Below are 16,722 nucleotides of genomic sequence, written 5' to 3'. Positions count from 1 at the left end.
GTTTGTTCAAATATTACAGATAGAATTATGAAGTTTTTGTATTTAAATTAAAACTTCATGAATTTTACTAATTCGAATCATTTATTTGCATGCACCATGTAAAAGGTTCTTAAATTTACAGTACACTTACCCGACCTTTTTTCTTCTTTTAATATACAGCCGTGTTGCTGAAACTGCGTTCATAAAATTCTCTACTTCGAGAAATGTTACCACCAGAAGTACTTGTCTAGCATCACTGCTTAAATAAATACTGTTTCCACCTTTTTCAAACATCTTGTAAATACATATAAAGAGAGTTTTATTTACTGTATGTGAGAATTATAAAAAAATATTCTAAAACTTCCAAAACACCAGCAGCAGATGTAGCATTCTATTATATCCAAATAGCTATTCTGCTTTTAAATTAAGCTACTGAACTTGTTATTGATGCTAGTGATAGTAGTACTACTCAAGAATTTTATGTTATAAATTGTTTATCTGCAAGCATTTATGATACTTTTTTATGGGCAGGCATTTTTTATATGTACACTGACGAGCCAAAACCATTGTGACCATCCCCACATTTTTCAATGAACTTGTCTGGATGATGTAGACAGCATGTGGTTAAGTAGGAATGGTATTTAACTGCCACTAGGTAAGGTAATAAATCATTTTTGCACTTTTGCAAGTGATGGGAAAGGCTGCTGAAAGTGAATTTGATAGAGGGCAGATTGTAATGGCCCGAAGACTCGGAACTAGTATCTCCGAAACTGCACAACTGGTAGGTTTTTCACGATCTGCCATTGTTAGTATTTATACAAAGTGGAGAAACGATGGTGAAGTACAGTACAGGTTCAAGTACAAGTGTTTCAGAACACACAGTTCGAAAAGCACTATTGGATTTGGGGACTGTGCAGCAGACTTCCCACTCATGTGCCTCTTTTGACCAAGCATCATTGTCAACTATGCCCTACAGTGTGCCCGGGAACAGGGCCAACCCTAGGCCATTGGTTGCCCATGTACTTTTCTAAGATTGCTGCCCCCAAATTTTAAAATAATGCTCAAGAATTAATAAAACTTTTATTTCTTGCTTACTAAGTACTTACAATGAATTTAATGAATTTAAAATATTTAGGCATAGTATTGCCAGAGTACAGCTGACCCTGAATTTGGCTACCCACGTACTTTTACATGCTGCACCCCCACTAGAAATGGCCGTGCCCGGGAACATCGAAACTGGACCACAGATAAGTGGAAGCCTAGTAGGATGAATCATGTTTTCTCATTCATCATGTTGATGGTCATGTCCGAGTACATCGTCTTCCAGGTGAAGAATTTCTCTCCTCTGTGCAGCAGGTCACACATAGGCTGGTGGTGGTAGTATTATGCTTTGGAATACGTTCTCATGGGTGGCTCCGATACCCTTAGTTGAGGTAGAACAGACTAAGAATGCTGCGGACTATCTGAATATAACTGCGGTTCACTAGCACCCATACATGGTATCTGTCTACCCAAATGGAAACGGAATCTTCCAACAGGAGAGCACCCCATGTCACAAGGCTCGAATTGTGTTGGGGTGGTCCGAGGAGCATAAGGATGAATTCCAGTTAATGCTCTGTCCCACTAACTCACTGGATCTAAGCCTGATAGAGCACATTTGGGATGTCATGGAGCAGCAGCTCAGAGCTCAGACAGCACGATGTCGCACCAAGTTTTGGCTCTTCAGTATATATATATATATATGTCTGTCTGTATGTGTGTGTATACATATAATATATATGTATATTTTTTTTAGTTGTGCCAAGAAATGAATCTGATTGAGAGAAGAAAAGATTTTATTAATCCATATCGAATGGCTGTTACGGTAAAAGTTTAGTCATTTATTCAATTAGTGATTAATATTTTAAAACAAGGTTTTTGATCTTTTTAAATAGTTGAACCAAGCACTGTTAGAAAAGAATGAAATCTAAAAATAAAAAGAAGTATTCTGGAAAATTTTAAATTTTGATTAGCAAGATGTTAAAATATTTTATTTTTTGTAGGTTTCAGTGATAAAATTATATTAAATGTTAAGAAATGTGTAGAAAAATATGATAAATTGAAACAAAAGAAATGAAAATTTATTGTTCTCAAAATTTTTATTTGGTTTTATCTCTTTAAAAGGGCATGTGTTAGTAATACATTTTTTGGGAAAAAAATAGTATTAAAAGGGTTTATAATAATGATTTAAATAGTTATATATTTTGAGAAATGAACACAAAATTCTTTATCTGTAATCATGTGCTGAGCTGAGACAAGGGGGAGGTATTTATCTGAAATGTAAAACTAGGAAAGACCACCCTTAACAAGGGAAAATTAAAAAGCAAGTATAAAAAAATTATTTAAATATCAATTAATAACCTTATATAAATTATCTGCTCTTGTAATTAGTCTGTGGCATTGCTCCGCCCCCCAGCATACTGTAATACAGTCAAAAGTCGTTAATTCGGACAACCATAATCCAGACCACAAAGCTACAAACTTTCTCCGCATGCAGATGCATGCGCAGGAGACCTTTACGGCTGCGAATATACGAATACGTTTACGAATGAGCGTTTAATGTATAATGGACGGTATAAGCTAAGCTAAAATTATCTAATTCAGTTAATGTTGCAGATTGCGTTGTTCCTTAATCTTCGAATTGGATTCGGCTTATTATTTTTTGCAGACTGTTAGAGCAATTTTATAAAAGTAAGCTTGAACTTTCGATTATGTCAAATAGAATTTCTGATATATATTTTACTAATATGTAAAGGATCTACAAAGCGAAAGTATGTTTCGAAGTCCATTAAACAAAAAATGGATAAAGGCATATCCTTTGTTTATCTAAACTTTAATGTTTGTTTATCTAAACTTTGTTTATCTTTAACGCGGCGGGGCGCAATGAATTGGAAGTTGATCTGTCAGCACTATCCTTATCTTCAGGGCAGATGTTTTTATTTTATTTGGCTTATAATTTCTTACTAAATGTAGTATTTCATCTCAATGTACTCCATCTTTGATATGATTTAAATCAAATTCCTCGTCGTTATAATTCGCTTCCGATAGCGAAGAAAGTGACAGAGGTTATTGAAAACGAAAAAATTTCGATTGACAAATTAGTCGGTATTCTTGACACAGCAATTATAGGACTTGAACAGCGGAACTTTGTAACTGAACAAGAAATTATGTCTGTTTATAGAATTAAAGAGAATGTATTATCACATAAAAAATGAAGCAACTTAAACAACTTACATTGAAAGAAATGTTTAATAAAGTAAACAAATAAATATTAAGCTTTTTTTTTTTTTTTTTTTTTTTTGTTGTTGTTGTTGTTGTTGTAAATTTTGATACCCTTTAGATCATAATTGTTCTTTATTTCATAAATTACGGTTTCATATTTTTAATTTTATAATTTCTGCATGCCATCTTACCAAATTTAAACTGATGATCTATAATCCGGAATCGCCGAAGTCCCGACGAGTCCGGATTAACGAATTTTGACTGTAGTAACTATTTCTGTACTAATTATAATTTAAATCACTACAATGCTTTTTAAATGCTGAAAATTCCATTATCTTTTTAGGATTAAAGAGGAACTGTGTGTTAAATAAAAGAAAGATTAAAGGCCTGTTTAAAATGCCACTAAATATTTAACAGAATTACAGCTAAAAGTGTAATCCATAAAAGAGTAGAAAATATGGGAAACTTATGAACATTACCTGTTTTACTGTAGTTTTATAAAAGCTTATTTCGTATTATGTACACTCACCCAAAAGTTGAAGAAAACTTAAAGCAACTTACCCTAATTTATCAAAATACGGTCTAATTGATTAAGTAGCATTATTTAGTATCGGAGTGCATTTTTTCTGGACTGTAACTTTTATTGCAGTTCATTAATGTCTGTTAAAATATTTGACTTCAATTTTAAATTATTTTTCCATAATATACTAGGAAACATTCTTAAGTGAAACTTTTAAATTTAGCCCAAGGAAATATTGCTTGTATATGTATATAAAAATAATTATTGCAAGAAAATAAAATTTTTAATTGCAAAAATTAGTATTTCCAATAGTAAATAAAATCCTTCTTGAAGTATGTACTGAGAGTATCTGCTAAACTATAAATGAGATGTTAGTGCTACATCATGAGAATAAAGCTTTCTCACATTTCACTAATTGATATTCCATATAAACTCATAAAATTTTGTTTTAATACAACAGTTTAATATTACAGCTATGATGGCATTGTTATTATGGTTTGATAGTAAGTTTCAGTGAGTAAAATAGTCATTAGGGTTATATATTTCTACTTTATTAATATGTATATCAAAAAAATTTGCTAAGAGCTACTAAAATTCCTAATTTAAAAAAAAAACAATTATTGCCAAAATGTCTTGCATATTGTTTTCATTTTATATGTGTAGGTTTTTAAATTTTTTAAACTAAGTGCTTTCAGTTTGAAAATGTCACAACCAGTTTAATATATTTAATTTAGTTTGGATAATTTACCAAAAATTTAGTGTTAAAGGAATGAGGCAGACTGATTTCACAGAACCAGAAATACATTTAAAAACATAATTGGCGGAATTTTAAAACAACGTTAGGCTACCTTGAAAACTATTAACAGCGGAGTAAGTTAGCAATATCACCTGCAAAAGTGCGCATAGGAGTCAGAAAAGAGCATTGGTTGCCAAGCTCTAAACCATGCAACGCAGCAAAAATTTTTGACGCTTCACTCTCAGAATGCACTGAAATCAATCTTTGCTTAAGGCACCATATTTTCCAGTGGCAGGAGGTTTTAAAAAGATATCGCCAACAGAATTAAGTATGTCAGAGTCTACAGCAGCAATGACATCGTTAAATCAGAAGTTATGTTGGAAAGGGAAAACTCTGATTCGAATCTGACAAACCATAAGGCAGGATTTGTTTTCCAAACAAGCAGTAATTTTACTGAAACATGCAGCACGTGTGTAGCCGCTGTACCTTCAGCTGCAGTATCATCAGCGGAATTTTCATTACATGGCATTACCAACTTTCTACTACTAAGTATTACAAATATTAATGCTAAAACATAAAAAATAGAAAAACTATCGCACATCCGTACCCATTAAAGATAGACATTGAAATGAAACCACATATCAACAAAACTGAAAATATTCACTATGTAAAAGAATACTGTACACATTAATACGGAAGGGAAAATCAATTTCTATAAACCAGTCTTACCTACACTCCAAAACACACAATAAGCTGCAAAAAAACATTTTCCAATATCAGCACTGACATACTAAGTAGTATTTTCACTAGTAGTGAATTTCAGTTTTTCAAGTAGTACTTTCAGTACTTTCACTGAAATATTCCTGATTTGCAGCTCCACAATAGCATCCTTTGCACAGATACTGCTGCCATGGGATCTCAATGTTCAGCTTCCCTGAGCACTTCACTCTGGCCATGCATAATTGCAGCAGTCTTCATAGGTCACCAAATGCGGTGATGGTTTATGCCACAAGATTCCAAACTTGTCAGAAAGTTCATTAAAGGAAGGTAAAAAACTTTGGTAAAACATAAAAGTAACTTAGGTAAAATAATTAAAAGGTAAAATACGAAATTAAGTACATGATAATAAGCCAATGCCAAATGTTGACCGTGAACAAGCAGGATCAGTTAAGTACAGATGCAAGAGAATCTCTCAGTGAAAAGTTCAAGTCTTTATACTCGCACTATAGCGAATGTGCATGGGTACAGCGCAGCAAACATGGATACTGCTTGCAGATGTCAAAAATGCAAATACTCCACCACGGAACTGTAGTTTAGAATTGTAAACTCATGCTCATTTGGGGAAAAAATGGGATTATGTCTTACAGAAGAATGACTGTCAAGTCTGAAAATGTCCAAAAGCATGCTTAATCAAGTATTAATTGTTGTACAGTGCCTGACAGAGAAAATGCAGCACCATAAAAGGAGGTAGAATGCAATGGAAATTAATAGACAGAGGATATATGTATAAATATGCGATTTTAATTTTTTTTAAAGAGTAATCAGTAATAAGTAGGACCATCTCTTGCAGTGGTACAACAGCAGCCCTCCAAGAAATCAGCATGAGGATAGTGTTCTGATGGATCAGGATGGATGATCGTTTACGTTCAACCATTCTCCATAGTTCTTCCTCCACTTGAAGCTGGGTCAGATTTAGCAAATAATGGCCAATCCCATTACACAAATTCTCAAACAGCATGACATCTGAACTTCATTGCACAAGGAATTCTCTGTATACTTGCGAGGCTTGTCTGCTGATAATTGCTGCGTGCATTTGAGCATTGCCATGCTGGAAGGCAGCATTTTGCGACTGCTGAATGTAAGATTGTCAACTGGCTGTAGCTCTTCATCCACATTATCATTGTGCCATCATTTTGCCTCTGTTATGAGCCAGAGATGATGGTCTGTACATGGTAATGTCATGATGTTGTAACCATGATACATACATGTAACCATGATGTTGTGTTATTGAGCTGAGTGGTATTCAACAGTTGCAGCAAGATTATAGCAAGATATATCTCAGACTTTTTTAGACTGTCGCTGATGAAACATATATAAGACTCCTGTACACCATTCTGTGCCATTAACTTCGTCCAAGAGGTTTTGTCTTGACACCATTGTAATCACTGCCATAAGTGACAGTCTTCATAAAGGGGGGTATGATTTCAAGCTGCTCACAGCCAATTGTATCAAAATCGTTTTTGCTGATACTTGAGTATCTAAAGCTCCTTATACATTTTGCATAATGTCAAGAGTCGTGTTGTGAAGCTGCCATCTTGTGGATTGGAATGACATTTGTCTAGCTACGCCAGTACCTCTGGTACTCCCTTCTTCAGTCCATCTTCTTTAAATGCTTTGCACGGTGTATGCAAGTAAGTTTATTTGAACTGCAATATGACAGAAGGACCACTGGCCCATCGCAGACCTAAAATGAAATCCCTCGTAAAAACGTCCGATTGCCAAAATTGTTTTCTCAAGTGTCAGCTTGGCACCTCTTTGACTATGCATACGTTCTGAGAGGATAAATGAGTTTTTCAGGAAGCACCAAGTGTGGACTGTTCTGACATTTCCCTCTGTTTCATCTCACTAACTTATGATATGAAAAATTTTCATGTTGAATAATTTACATATATCATTCAACTGCATATTCCTTGCAAGTTGCATAATTATGCAATAAATCTTCATAATGTTGCATTTTCTTTGTTAAGTATTATACAGTCAAAAGTCGTTCATTCAGACACCCATAATCCGGAATTATCTATAATCCGGACCTCAAAGCTAAAAACTTTCTGCGCTTGTGCCGCGTTGGCACATGCGCACAGGCGTTTTACGCATGCGCGTAAGACCTTCACTACTGCGCATATGCGTGTGCGCAAGTGCAGAATACGTTTTCGCCTGCGCGTTTAATGTATAGCGGACGGTGTAAGCTAAAATTATCTAATTATCTATTTCAGTTAATGTTAATGATTGCGTTGTTCCTTAATCTTCGAATTGGATCCCGTTTATTATTTTTTGCAGACTGTAAGAGCAATTTTATAAAAGTAAACTTGAACTTTCGATTATGTCAAATAGAATTTCCGATGCTGGAGCTTCCAAAGGATCTACAAAACGAAAGTATGTTTCGATGTCCAACAAACAAAAAGTGGAATTGCTGCAAGAAATGGATAAAGACATGAAGAATGTGACAGAGAGGTTAGTGAAAGCGAAAAAATTTCGATTGACAAGTTAGTCCGTTTTCTCGGCACAGCAATTAACGGGACTTGAACAGCGGAACTTTGTAACTGAACAAGAAATTATGTCTGTTTATAGAATTAAAGAGAATGTATTATCACATAAAAAATGAAGCAACTTAAACAACTTACATTGAAAGAATGTTTAATAAAGTAAACAAATAAATATTAAGCTTTTTTTTTTTTTGTAAATTTTGATACCCTTTAGATCATAATTGTTCTTTATTTCATAAATTACGGTTTCATATTTTTAATTTTAGAATTTCTGCATGCCATCTTACGAGATTTAAACTGATGATCTATAATCCGGAAAAATTGATAATCCGGAATCGCCGAAGTCCCGACGAGTCCGGATTAACGACTTTTGACTGTATATAGTAATTCACAATGCAGTTGTGTCTTAAATGTTTTCTGTAGGAGAAAGATGTAGGTAGAAATAGAAAATATTTTATATTTTTTAGCTATCTAAGGAAGGAGCAATATGTATCATGTTAAAAGATGATACATGACAGTGAGGTGCTTTAAAATATAATGCCATAATGTAACATCCTGCCATATTGCCACATTTTATTTAAATCGATAAATAGCATGTCATGGTATAATCTTCTAGAATAAGATGCCATTGGAAGTTTATGTTATGATGTGTTGTTTCAAAGGTAATAATATAAATAGGGAGTGTGTTCTAACTGTGGTAACACGTCTAAACTGTGAGGTTCTGTTGGAGAATGGAAAGAGTGAGGGAAGATTGGTATTGGTTCAGAAGAAAGATAAATATGTGAAGAAACAAACGAGTCAGTGCAGTAACAAATTTAATAGAGATGTTGTTTAATAAATGAAGTTAAAACATTTGGGAAGACTATCTTATTAAGAAAATTGAACATTGACATGATGAACTGAGGAGTTATGAAGGCTGGAAAAATCAATCATTTGTCATAGTACATTATTTGGAACTATTGTTTTGCACTTCATGGCAAACAAGCTGTATTATTTGTTGCTTCATGTCCGAATATGAATCCTTCTCACATCCATATTAGGATGAAATCAGTTTTGTAACTAAAAATAATTTCACACTGCATAATGCTGAGATTTTACATGATATGGAATGTTGCTAGTGCATGCTATTTTATTTGCATATTCAGAGATTCAGAAAACATTTCACATTTATAAGTGGGCAGATGCTACTGTCAGAGTATGTCATGTAAACTAGGCTTCCTTTATTTTCCCTTCTGTATGAACTTAAAGAGCTTTTCTGCAAACATTTTAGGTACTGATAGTCTTACATACAAGGCAATTAAGAAACTTAAAATTTTGTATACAGGTCATTTACAGGAAAAGTGCTAGCAAAAAAAGTATTTTCTATATCTGAATTAATCAAATGCTAAAAGTTCATTCTTATAAAATCAAATTAACTGGGATATTATTAATTAAATTGTTGCAGGACTGTATATAAATTTTGCTAAAGAAGAGCACATGTTAAAGTTTCAAATAAAAATTTCTAAATGATACTGTTTACTTAAGTAAAATAATTTAGAGCCGATAATTGCAAATTTCCATTTGAAGAAATGATGAAATTCGCAGTTGTGTATGTAATGAAATTCCCGTTTAGAACAGCCCTTCAAATATCAACTTTTTTCATCAAGTGCTTTAAGTTATATAACTTTTTTTTTATCAAGTGGTTTCTGTTATATAATTTTTACGATTTCTTTATGATCAGTTTTGCATAGTAAACATTAGCCCCTCTCAAAACTAGTTAAAAGGATAAGAAATAACTTACTGTGTAAAAATTTCTTTGCAAAGGCATGTATAAAAAATTTAATTCCGTCTATGTTTTCCGTATATGCATCAAATAAACAGGACAAAAGTTATCATAGTCTAAAAAGTCCGCATTATTTGGTTTATTTCTTAAAATTGTAACTATTTGGGACTGATGTCCCAAAGCCAGATTTTATCATGCAATCCTATTAAATACTATGCAATCATTTTAAAACACTTTGTGTACTTATAATTACCCACATTTTCGTAAGTTATATTATTATGATATGGAGAAGCAATCAACCAATCTTAAGTTGTTCATTTGAAATAAAAGTTTTGCTACATTTCTTACATTAGTGTATTCCATTAAAATTTCTACAGCATCGAAAGTCTTGTCATCCATCAGTTTCCTTTCCATTAATATATATTTTTTTCATAGAAGAAGGAGCTTTTTATATTTTCCTAGTATGATGAAAAATGTATAGAATATCTCAGAACTTCCTATACAAACTTAGGGGAGATAGAGAACATCAATATGAATCTAGGAAAGCATAATCAGACATGCCACCTGCAGGAGTTTAGACACAGAAGCGCAGCAAGAACACAATACAGAAAGCAGTGTGAAGTTCTTTATTAGATAAATTTTAACAGTACACTAACTGATAGACACAAAATACAGTTTCACAAGAAGTATGCTAAGTTCTGACCATTCGCAGTGATGTATGCATGATACTAATGCTGCATTACACATCTCATTGGGTACATTTCCCAATATATTATTATGGTAACTAAGAAATACACAGAGTGCATATCTTCCAACACAGTATATGTAAAATGATGCTTATTCTCTATGCAAGATCACAAGCTTTAATGAAGAAGCTTAAGATGTCAAATTGATATGCTGGCATACTGTGGCACCTATCTATTTCCCAGTCTTGCATCCATATATATATGTATATGGTTTATATTGATGTTCTTTACATCCTGTCATTTCCTACATGAAGATATAAGATATCTGTTTAATGATAGCATTTAAAATTTATAAAAATCTGTAAAATGATCAGTGCAGGGCTGTTTACTTGGCACTCTCTCAAACTTATTATTGGACTGAACAGGCATACTAACAGTACTCCACTATCTGATGGTGAACCTTTTTATCGTACCTCCTAAATGCTAAAAACGTATATGCCTCTTTTTAGCATTGTCATTACTTTTGATCTTTTCCCAGCTGCAGTAATGTGCCAGCATTTTAATGCAATCATTCTATTTTATAGATTATCTTCATATCACAATGAGGTAGCCCCATACATGAAGCTTTGGACCATGTACAATGCATTTCATAAGAAATATAAATTAGTTTTGATCAATTATGGGCTCTTTTTTTATACCATCAACCACATATAAAAAAATTTTGAGTGTTGATACTGCAGTAGGCTTCTCTCTTAGCCATATGATAGCTTTGTGAATAACAGCTGTTCCAGCTCACTAAATGTAATTGCTATGTGATTCATAATTCCTTAGAGGGTTTTGAAAAGTTTAACACAATAGATACAGTCAAAAAGATGTATTCATATCAATATATGTTAGTACATGTTTGCATTCATAATAGCTTGCATTTTGTAATACAGAATTTAACTGCTAGATGGCAATATAATGTAAACATGGAATTCAATATTGAACACACAGTTACTGGCATCTTAGAAGTCCCTTAATTGTAGTTGGTTATGTTGACAAAAATGGAGCAAATCACTGCAGATGTTGAATCCAGCTGTATGATGTATTTTACACAAATGTCTTCATGTGAAACCATACCAGGTATAGCTCTTGCAAATATCGAGTTCCTAGGATCACAATCTTCATTTCTAATTCTGTGCCATTATTGTAAGGTATCAAAAAGGAGCTAGAAGTTTTCTGAGAAGGTAATTTATAGTGGCTAGGCCACAATTGATTTGTCTGCCAAGATGTACCATCACATTATGCACATGTGGGCAATAATAGAAATCCCTATGTAGTAATGTAATATATACATGATTTTTCTGCAGTGAATGTGTGTTGGGATATATCTTTTATATCTTCAACAAAAATTTATTGCGTACTTTTTTTTTTTTTTGTGTGTGTGTGTGTGTGTGTGTGTATGTGGTGTAAGTATCCTTGATATGACACAGTAGTGGCCTATGTCATACAGAAAGATATATGTACTTCATTTATGAACAAGATGAGCTCTGTCATATTTTTGAACACGCTTTTCATGCACAAGTTGACATACTCTGGCTCAAGATGCACCTGTTACAGCTGCAACATATGTTTTGCTTGGAATGTTGTCCACAGCATACAACATATTCTCTTCCGTTATGTGAGTTCTAATTGATCATGGGTGCCTAGTATCTTAAACTGCTATCAGACCTTCTATCTATGCATCAAAAGAAACATTTCCAGGAATCTTTATTTTCAGACTGGCTGTTGACTTAGCACAAAGATATACATAAGACAAAGCTATAGATAAGTGCTTTCCCTGGCCTTGTAGAATGTTCTGCATGTGTACTAACAGTATATCATAGAATGGAACTGTTTCAGCTAGAAAACCCATGATCAGAATAGTGCTAGGAGAAATGCATTTCTTGGAAAAATTTCATAGAATGTTGTGCATCGATATATGTGATAGCCCCTTTACATCCTAAGTGTGAAGGATCGTTGTTCATACAGGTTCTGATGTAAATGTGCTAACATTTAATGCTGGAGTAAATGTCTGGTTGAGTATCTTTACCTGTACATTCTTACAGTGGTTTGTTCATTAGCATCACCTAACTCGTATATGAAGTTCATGTTCACCAACTCAAGAGTTCAACATGCATTCAAAACTATGCTTGTTCCCCATACGATGCTACACATTTAAATGAGGAAGTTCCAGGTGCCAGCATGAAGCACTGGTGTAGAGCATCACCTATCCATTTTTGGGCCTCTTCTTGGTCCCATTTTTGGTCCATTTTATTTCTATGTCAATATCTTTCATATCAAAGTTCTCTACTTTCCCTTAGAATTTGTCCAACACACTGTAGGATAAGAATATACTAAGAAATAGATCGTATGTCTGATATTTATCACTTGAATACTGGATATCATTATTGATAATGGTTATGTGTTGTAACTTATCTCACTTGTCTGACAGTAACATCAGAACAAGCCCAAAAAATTCATCGAGGCAAGGAGTGCAAGAATGCACGTGTTGTTGGCAAGAGTCTTGAACACCATACAGGAGACAGTACAACTTCACTCAGTTTCGCTCGCAATTTTGATGGAGAGCATCCTGGGAGAATGGGTCTGAGGGTCTCCCACCCCTCTTTCTCTACCACCACCTCTCAAGAGGACTTGCGGCTCGCTGCATATTTAGAGTGCACCCATGTCGCATGGCCACTATACGTTTACAAGCATCCATGCCTTTGCTGGGATTCAAACCCAGGCCCTTCAGTACATCTTTTAATGATGCAGATATATTTTCATCATTCTTTTTATTATTCAGATTATGAAACTTTATCATTTTCCCTAAAAATTCTTCATTTAGGATTTTTCTTATCCCAAAATTAAAGGAAAGAGAGTGAAATTTTTTATAATATTAGTGAATTATACAATAGGCATTGCTTAGCGTGATCACATTTGTATTCAGCTATTTGGTAACATTAAATGATGAGAAAAAAATCCTTCAAAACAGGGATGGCACGACGGGCTTATTTACAAGTTCATGCGGCTTGGTTTTTCGGTGCAACTCATTAAATTTCTTAACTTGTACTTGACAACATCTATTTGTCATCTATTTATCTATTTGTAGATCCTTTCGAGTGCCAGTTAGCCATGAATACTCAACCCCCTCCCCAATCTATGCTGGGGTCCCTCAAAGGAGTTTAATTTCAACTCAAATGTTCAACATATATGTAAATGATATTCATAAGTCACCTAATGTCAATCTAGCCTTATATGCAGATGACACAGCCATCATGACTCAACATTACAACATCTCCATGGTAATTTCTGCACTGAAGAATTATCTTTCAAGCCTAGAGCTCTGGCTCAGACTGTGGAAGATCAAAATTAATGTCGCAAAATGTGCCGCCACTTTATTTATCCTAGGAACAACCCCCAATTTACCTACCTTGCAATTCTTCGGAGAACCAGTTCCCTGGGTTCCTGCTTATAAGCATCTAGGAGTCACATTTGATTCAAAAATAGTTTGCCAACTACACATTCGAAAAACTGTTTCCAATACGAAGGTTGTCAAAACCCAATTACTGCCATTTTTCACTAGAAAAAGCCACCTGTCCATGAAAAACAAGATCTTGCTCTATAAATCAATGATAAGGCCAACACTGACTTATAGCTAGTCCCGTATGGGGCACAGTAGCAAATACTAACAGGAAACATATCCAAACTTTCCAAAATATTATGCTATGGCAAATTTACAAAGCTCCTTGGTTTGTTATGAACGAGGATATTCATAACGCAGCAAAAATTCTCCCTTTCAATCGCTTTATACAGCGACTTTCAGTTAACATTTTTAAAAAGATTCCTTTGATCGGAAACCTCGTACTCCACACTCTGCCTATCTATCATCCGGGAATTGCGCCATCACATAAAAGACCCAGAGCTACTCTGGAAAGTGCATATAATGCATAACCATTTCCCAAGAGGCGTTGTTATGGAGACGATGTGCCTCAAAGTTATCACTCTACTCATTCACACCTCCCTCCACCCATCGCCTGAGCGAATTTGCTGTTCTTTCAGCTCTCTCTGTCCCGTTAAACGGGCAATTTTACTTCTTTCAACCACTAAGCAGTTGTTAACTAATATTAAGCACTTTTGTTCTCTCCTTAAAAGGATTCTCGTGCGCTGATACTTTAATTAAATTTAATCTCTTTTTAAGAGAATTTTATGCTTTTTTTTTTGTCATAACACTTAAAGCTATTATTTTATTTATTTTATTCTAAAGTTTCTCCTCATAGGCAGTTCTGGCCATATTTCTTTAAATCTAACTCACCTAACGAGTTCCTTTTTTCCCTTCTCCCAGACCCGAAGCACCTGCAATGTGAAAGCTGTTTCGTGAGTGTTTCAGCTCTCGTGTTGTTAACACCAAAAGACCATTCATCAAGGAAATTTTCGAAGCTTTTCAAAATTAATGATGTAGCCCCTTCAAAATTGATTCTGGCACTTTTTCGATCTCAAAATTTACTAAATTAAGTAAAAGTCCTTCAGTGTTTTTATCCTTTTTCACTGTGGAAGGCAGTTTACCATTTGTTATTTTTTAACATATAGACACCAAATCTTTACCTCTTTGCGGAACCCTCTTTTTGATGACAATACTAATCTTTGATGATGTGATAAAGGCTCCAAGCCTAAGTACCTCGTAAATGAACCCTTCCTTGGTCCTTGCAATTGCTCTAAAACAGCGATTGAATTCAACTAATTTATTATAGATACAACAAGAATCACATAAATAAGTAAGTAAGTTTGTTGTTTCACTTCTGAATAAGTACTTTCATGTAATTTTAATTAGGAAAATGCAAAAATCTGTATATGTACGTCTTTAACACAATAGTTCTTTCATGAACGATTCACGACTGTTCATTTATGAACTGACATTTCTGGAAATACCCCTAATCTTAAAATCCAGAGGGCATCCCTCATCCACTGGAAGAGAACATGAAAATTTAAAATTAGGCAAAAAAGCAACCTTAGTTTGGTGTAGATATTTTCAGAGGATTTTTTAAGCAGGGGTAAAAATTCTGCAGATTTTTTTGGGGAGGGTAGGGGAGGCTCCTGAAGAAAAGGGACCTTTGGTTGATCATCCTCAAAACTGATAGAATTATACAAAATCTAAGACAAACTAAGACTGCTTTTTTGCCTAGTTTGAAATAGTTCACTAAAATTGAAAAAGAGCTGTTTGTTGACAAAATCCCTTACTTGGCGACATTTTTGTAACACTTAACAATTTTTATAATTTATTTTGACCACATTTGGCAATTTAACTTTGGTAAAAAATTTTTTCAATAATACTTTGATGGTATTAACTGAATTGTTGATCATAATAAGCAATGTATTTGCCATGTTTTTGTGTAGAAATAAGCGAGACTTTGGCAATTTTATAACAATATCCGAATGATAATATTAACCGCAATCGCATCAATTAGCATCTGCTGTACGTAACGTTTACTTATCAGCTATACAATTAAAGCCAGCAGTAAAAACAGTGCATAAAGAAGGAATTGTAATTAATGATATTAAGAAATGCTATCCTTTAAAAAATTGTAATTATATTTTTAAAAGTATTTATTTTTTGTACTTGTGTGTTAAATGAATATTATTGTTTTAGCTGGAAGAGCCAGTTAAAGAAGCTAAGCAAAAGAAGAGAGTCACTATTAAAAAAGGTCCAAGAATGAGCAAACAAAGGCATACAGAATTTTAATTTATATTAATGTGTTTCTGTTATTACCTCTCATTAAAGTAAAGCCAATGTAAATAATAAATATTAAAGCTTCAGTTTTAAGAGAATTTTCATATTGTCACAACGATAATTTTTCAGTTTTAAGCTTTCAAAACTCTCAATATATATATATATATATTGAGAGTATATATATATATATATATATATATATATATTAAGTCTGTCACTTACTTGATTGAGCTTATTAAAAAACAGTATTGATTTTATAGACACTAAGATCAGAAAGGTATTTTACTGGAAGCAAACTATCAGTTTCTAAGACATAAATACTATTTAGAAAGAATATACATCTCAAAGCTTATTATTAAAATAGTCACAGATTATATACACTGTGACTATGGAAATCCTTACCCAGCTTTTATTGTCACAGTCATTGGCTGTAAACATATACTTCCAATAATAAAAATGTTTCAAATGGCACAAATATGCATGTTTTGTGGGTTTTTTAATTTAAAGAAAATAAATTTTGTAAAAAATCATGAAATTTACTTATTAAATGTGCTCACCTGTCTCTATACATAAGCAATTCATGCTTGTTATAAAACTAAAACATGAAATGTGTGACTCTCATACAACAAAAATTAACTGAGATATTTGATATTAAAGTTGAAGCTCATATTTAAGGGCCATGCACAAATGGAAGAGAGAAGTGCTTGTATTTGTACATAACTAAAAATAAAATTATCAATTTAGAAAAAGGTTTCTGATGTAAAAG

The 16,722-nt window shown here is 33.5% G+C and overlaps 1 protein-coding gene across 2 annotated transcripts in view; it reads left to right on the top strand.

Moving 5' to 3' along the window:
• The window catches only part of LOC118204344 (coiled-coil domain-containing protein 134-like), a 39,879-nt gene extending 23,834 nt beyond the window's left edge, over positions 1–16,045 (top strand). Inside the window, exons 5-6 of one of the 2 annotated variants that reach the window (XM_035376675.2) lie at positions 1,775–1,843; positions 15,876–16,045. In XM_035376675.2, the coding sequence (XP_035232566.1) occupies positions 1,775–1,843; positions 15,876–15,968 (162 nt within the window). In that variant the 3' untranslated portion in view covers positions 15,969–16,045. The remainder of the gene's footprint in view (positions 1–1,774; positions 1,844–15,875) is intronic. The other variant, XM_035376676.2, reaches the window with a different exon arrangement.
• The last annotated feature ends 677 nt before the right edge of the window (positions 16,046–16,722 follow it).

This window comes from Stegodyphus dumicola, chromosome X1 (assembly GCF_044657685.1).
Source record: "Stegodyphus dumicola isolate Sdum_Otavi_A_Nest chromosome X1, ASM4465768v1".
In the NCBI taxonomy this organism is placed as follows: Eukaryota; Metazoa; Arthropoda; class Arachnida; order Araneae; family Eresidae; genus Stegodyphus; species Stegodyphus dumicola.
The sequence above is the reverse complement of the archived record's forward strand: the minus strand, read 5'-3'. Positions and strand labels throughout refer to the sequence as shown.